This window comes from Protopterus annectens, chromosome 5.part0 (assembly GCF_019279795.1).
Source record: "Protopterus annectens isolate FY-2018-M chromosome 5.part0, PAN1.0, whole genome shotgun sequence".
Classification (NCBI taxonomy): domain Eukaryota; kingdom Metazoa; phylum Chordata; order Ceratodontiformes; family Protopteridae; genus Protopterus; species Protopterus annectens.
The window spans coordinates 1,586,413,577-1,586,419,809 of record NC_056735.1 but is presented as its reverse complement, the minus strand read 5'-3'; the positions used below and the strand labels follow the sequence as shown (position 1 = coordinate 1,586,419,809).

The 6,233-nt window shown below is 38.3% G+C and overlaps 1 protein-coding gene across 1 annotated transcript in view; it reads left to right on the top strand.

The window, feature by feature from the left end:
- LOC122802393 (1-phosphatidylinositol 4,5-bisphosphate phosphodiesterase gamma-1-like) overlaps positions 1-1,081 on the top strand; it is an 824,139-nt gene extending 823,058 nt beyond the window's left edge. Inside the window, exon 8 of the mRNA XM_044072019.1 lies at positions 1,027-1,081. Coding sequence (XP_043927954.1) covers positions 1,027-1,081 — 55 coding nt within the window. The remainder of the gene's footprint in view (positions 1-1,026) is intronic.
- Positions 1,082-6,233: the final 5,152 nt, after the last annotated feature.

Sequence of the window (6,233 nt, the reverse complement as noted above, 5' to 3'; positions counted from 1 at the left end):
CTACTCTATTTTAAAGGAGTTGACTGATCCTTGGAGTAAGCTTGTAAGCATCCATGGATACCACTGCTAAGTCATTTTTTTTTAACTTAAAAATGGTAAATGTAGTAAAAATAACTGGAATCTACTGTTGTCTGATGAAGGACTGAAATCCATCTTATCCACTTCCCCAGGTTTGCATATAAAAAAGAGACCATAGATCAGATAAAGTACACAGTCATTCTATTCAGCAGGAGAGAGGCAAGGAGAACTGTGAAATGTATAGGTACAAGTAGGAAGGACCTGCATGTAATTTGAATGGTTAAGAGTTCATTATAAATCAGCCACCAGTTTATACATCTGAAAGAGTTATTTATGTGCTATTCTGATCATGTTTAAAAGGGGTCTATGTCACAATATTAATGGATGACATTATCGAACAACAGTATATTGAAGGTCGCATCAACAAACTGTCTTTCACCAAAATGCCAGTATTTATTGGGTCTGGGTGTTTGCCCTTTTGCAAATGTGGAGTGATCTCAGAGTTGGTATACATATAATGTGCAGGGGGTTTAAGTGGTGCAAGTGGCTTGCCACCTTGCAAAAACAATCACTCTCTCTCTTTTTTTTTTTTTTTTACTTTACTGGCATTTCTGTGAGAAGCCAGTTAAATGATGATTGCTTCGATATACTGCCATTAAATATCATTGGTATTCAATATTTCAGCATAAACCAGTTTAAAAGCATATACTGGGGTAACTAAATGAACGGTTAAGAAAAGAATGCTTGAGCATGGGAAGATATAAAAAGTTATATATTATCTAGACAATTTTACATGAGAAACATGAAGTTGCAGATTTATGGTTTATGATTCTCTTGCAGTGTCCACCTAGCTTAAGAAGTAATGTCATATATAAAGAAAGTTATTTTATATTAAGATATTTATCATACAGCTTGCAAGAGCTAGATATATAAAATTAACTGGAGAGTGTTTTTATGAGTGTTGACATTTTAAGATAATTAACTGGAAGTGATGTTTCTTATACAAAGTGTGATGAGAATATTTGTTGTTATCCCCTTGGAAGACCGTGGGCCAAGCCGCTAGAGAAAATTGAATAAAAGTTGGATTTTAGCAGACATGAGTGTATATTTAATTATAGCAAATTCTAACAAGCTGTGATCTACTAGATCAAAGGCCTTTTTCAGATCAACAAAGAGATTTTTTAAGAGATTGCTTTAGTCCTCATTCATTAGGACATCATCTTTTAAAATCCTGACTGAGATCATGGTCCTCTGGCCTATCCAAAGCTCATGCTGTTTACAGAAGAGGAAGTAATTTTTTGTGTATATTCGGGGAAGTGAGAAGCACTTCTCAAAAGAAGATGTCCTCCTGAAATGGGGATCTCATGAGATGGTCTTCTCATTATCTGTAAAAAAAAACTTGAGTTAAACAAACATACCAAGCTAGTCCAATTTTTAATGCAATGAATCAGAAGGGGGAAGGGTCTCTTCATCTTTAAAGCAAAAGACTCACTTAAGGTTAAAGGTTGGCCTGTCTATGTCTGATCCTGAGCCAGGCAGAAAAACACACATCAGTAAATCTGCAAAGGTAGAAGGTAGCAGAGACAGAGGTCAATGCTAGTTCACTGGATGCCTGGCCCCAGGCATCTGTCCATTCTCAGATGTTAAAAAGGGTGGAAAGCTACAGAGACACTGAGCCTTCCGGGGCTTCATCTATTAAGATGGTTAAATATTATGGGGGTAGAATCATTTAGCACCACAGTCTCAAGTGTAAAGGTTAGATGTCCTTTATGGGAACCTAGAAACCTGGCAGTGGTCTTGATCTCTTTGTCCAAGGCCTGGTTAATGACAGCAACTATAACGCAGTTTCCCCAAGAGGTCAGGTCAGATGGGGATGAAGCTGTAGGCTCTGGGACTGCAGATGGAGGTGCCAAAAGCTCTTCACAACCAACAGCCCCAGCAGGTCTGATGGGGTGCTTAAGGCCATATACTTTCGGTCTCTTCATTACTCAAAATCATTTTCTATGCTTCTTTTCTTTTTGAGAGGATGCTTTTCTCGGAGGTTCCTTATAGGATACCTCCCATCCTTAAACGGCAGGCACCTGTGCTAATGGTAAGCTTTGAGGCTTCAATCTCTCCTATGGTGTGCTTTCTTATTAAAAGTCACTCAATTGTCTCAGAGATGCTGCGGTTCTCCACAGGTAGAAAAGGCACTACAGATTGAAATAACGCAGTAGAATGTGCTTTCTGCAGTCACACCAAGAACCTCCGGACAAGACAATCCAAGGAAATCTAAGTCAAACCTTACAAAAAGGTAGCTAAAGAATGCAGTCTGATTAAATGTAATTACTAATGAAAAGATTCTCAAAAGTGTACTTCTTACTCTGGAAGCCACCTTGGAAGTAACTACTGGCAGACTTGTAACAAGACTACTTTTTACAGCAAAAAAGAAGTGAAGCTGGCATGATCTGCCCTCCCTTTTTAGCACTGTGATGCTGTGATGTTCACTTGATCCAACTTTAAAGTGTTTAAAAAATCCAACAAATGGGTAACATATATAAATAACAAAAATGTTCCAAAGCAATAAAATGAGTAAACTCAAACGCTGATAATAAAGCAAGTACATAAACAGATGAGATCTGTACTTACAGCAATCCATGGCTGTGAGCCAGGACCATTAAAAGAAAGCATGAAATCAGTCTGTGGTGTTATTCCAAAACTCAAAAAGAAATGTTTTAATAGAGCTTCAGAAGGCAGCCAACAACCGGTAGTAGGTTTCACAGGTGTAGTGCTCAAATATGTGATTTTTCAAGACATGACTGGAAAATCACCAGCAGCTCCAGGAAGGCAATGTTTGTGGGGATGGGGGATTCATAAGTATAACCTTTCTCAGTTAAATGGGACCTAAGTTGTATGGATACATACACCAACACCAAGACCTTAAAGAGGATGCAACAACAGACAAGAAATCAATCATCAGTATCAACAAAAGCACTAACAGGCAGTCCACACTGGAGTGGATATTGACAAACAAACCCCACAATAATATCTTCTGGTTGCTTACCAGGTACTATAAGTGACCACCTCCCAACCTACGTAATCAGACAATAACATAGTTCACCCAAATAATCTATAAAGGACTGCACAATTTAACCAGATTTGACAAAGACACATTTACTACAGTCTTGTACCACTACCATCACCAGTTCGGACAAGAAGGGCAAAATCTAACACAGCACCATGTCTGACAAAAGAGCCCAAACAGCTCATGTTGCAAAGAGATAAAGCATGGAAAGAATGGCAGACGAATAAAACGTAATACGCCTACCAACATTCATTGATATCCAGAAACTGTACCAAGATCCTTGTTAAATCTGACAAGAAATCACACTACAGTAATCTCCCAAAAAAAAAAAAAAAGGAAAATAACCTCAAGCTTTTCTGGTTCTCTCTAAATAACCTGTTACACCATGGCCTTACCACTACACCCTGCCCTTCTACTTCACAGAGTCCATTGTCACTCAGTTCAAAACTCACCTTATCCAGTCAGTTCTATCACTAATCGATGACCACTTAGAGGGGTGAAGTGAGGTGGTCAATGATTAGTGATAGAACTGACTGGATAAGATGTCTCACTTCTGATCAGCTGGTCAGTAACTGAAAACTATGTCTCATCCATTCAGAAAAAAATCCATTATTAAACCCATTCATAATGGAGATACTTCAACAGAGCTAACAAACTACAGAGGGTCTATATTAGAATATCGAAAGATGTAAACACTGAATGTTTAAATGTTGAACTGTATTCAGCGAAAGCTGAAAACAACGAACATACAGAACAGCAAATTTTTTCCTTGGGAAAAATTTGCTGTTCCAAAACACATACACACAACACAAGCACACCAAACAAACAGCAATCCACACACATACACCTAAAATCTTACACCTAACCCTACACTAAACTATACACACACCACTAACTATCCATTTACCTTAACCCAAACCCTAACCCTAAGGTCCGTCGCTATCGCACACTCACCCGCGCCCTAACCCTAACTCACCTACCCCGCCCTAACCCTCATGTCCACACAATCGCACACTTACCTGACCTGCGCCCTAACCCTAACTCACCTAACCCACCCTAACCCTCACATCCACATAATCGCACACATACCTAACCCGCACCCTAAACCTAACTAACCTAATCCACACTCAATTGCACACTTACCTGAACCCAACCCGTAACTTTCCACCACAGTGCTGAAAATACCGAAGCAACAGAAATGGATAACCAAATTCTTTCTCTAGGAAAAAATTAATTTTTCTGTTGCTTCGATATTTTCAGCTTTCGCTGAATACAGTTCGACATTTAAGCATTTGGTGTTTACATATTTCGATATTCTAATATAGACCCACTACAGACCTATTACTAACCTATCACCCCTCTCTAAAATCCTCGAGAAATGTATTCGCCGTCAGCTTACGAAACATATAACTAAACACAACCTCCTCTCCGCACGATTTCATGCCCAACCACAGTACTTCTACTGCCCCTCCTTAACTTCATCAACATAGTAAACCAAGACAGAAATGAGGGCAACCTTGTTTCTTCACATTTCCTTCACGTTTCCTAAGCATTTAAGTGTCCCACCAAAAGCCCCTCTCTGAACTTGTAACACTAGCTTGTACTTATCTCTCCCTCTCCTGGTTTCACAGTTATTTATGCAGTCATCAGCAGGCAAATAAATGGCAACAAAACCTTTCAGCATTTTAACCAATCTGTGTTGCTGTTCTCCATGTGTCAGTACTTGCCCCCTTCTATTTAATATTTTCATAAATAAACTTCATACCACTACAACCCTTGCCAACCCTCATCTGCTCTGCCACATCCTTAACAAAATTTCAGGAAATCACTCAATAATCTTTTACTGACATTGAAATATGGCTAAAAATTCTAACTTGCTGCTTAATGCCAAGAAAAAAAAACAGTTATGCTATTTACTCCAAAACAATACCTTAACCAGAAACATACATTTCATACTACCTCGAGTAATAACACAAAAATAAAAAACATATGACAGACTAAACTGCTTGGAGTCGTAACAGATGGCAACCTCAGATTTGATCACCGCATCCTTCTTTCCATCAAGTTAGTTCACCAAAAAGTTGTCTCCCTCTACAGGGCCAAACACTACCTGACAGATCAAGCAATGATTACATTAGCAGCAACACACCTCCCTTTTTTATATTACATGCTTGACCCTATTCCTACAAATATCAACACTATGTATAAAACTAAGCTAGCCCCCTGCTACTACAAAATAGCTAAAATTGCATCCAACCAACCTTATAAAACACTCCATTGCCTTGCATTAAAACAATTAAACTGGCTTGAGCTTCCAAACTGGTTGGCATACTCAAAACTAATCACTGCCCACAACCTACTGTACTTTCTATACAATTGCCCAGCTTTACAAAATACTCTACTGTACTACTCACCCACTAGAGACTTTTGCTCTAACAATAATCTCTCACTGTGGATCAGTAAGACATTCAGCACTGCTGGAGACTCTCTGTCCTCTCACTACGTGTCAAAACTCCATAATGAAACCCCCACACAGTTAAAACAGACAGAAAACTTAAACAGTTTTAAAACTTTGCTTAAATGGCACCTATGTTAAAGATGGCTCTGTTCTTCCTGCTCACCTGGCTGGCTTTACTCAGATTACTTTTCCCCAACTCTTACACCCACTTTGCTTCCCAATCTTTTTGTACCCTATCACTCCTGCTCATACACAATAAACAATTGTTTCATAACAATTACTTTCCCTCTTCCTCTCGCACCCCACCACCAACTACAATTCCTCGTATTGTTTATGATCCTGTTCATTTCCATTACTTATCCTTTCATCTCTCTCTCTTACCATTTTAAGCTACATTCTACTTGTCTGTAAATTATTACTAAAGTCAAGAACACCCCCAGTTTGATCTTTTCCCTGCAGCCATCATGCTATAAATACATTTGCTGTTAATGTATGTTACTTCTCTATTTAATAATTAGTCAATTTATATTAATTTCTCTCTTGGTTTTTTGTGTTAAAATGCTATGTTCATGTAAGAAATACTTACAAATATTCAAAAGTCACATAAATAAACTCATGTATAGATGTTTTTACCCTGCAATTATAAATGTACACAATGTGTAACTTAAATATTGAGCTTTTCTACCTAGACTT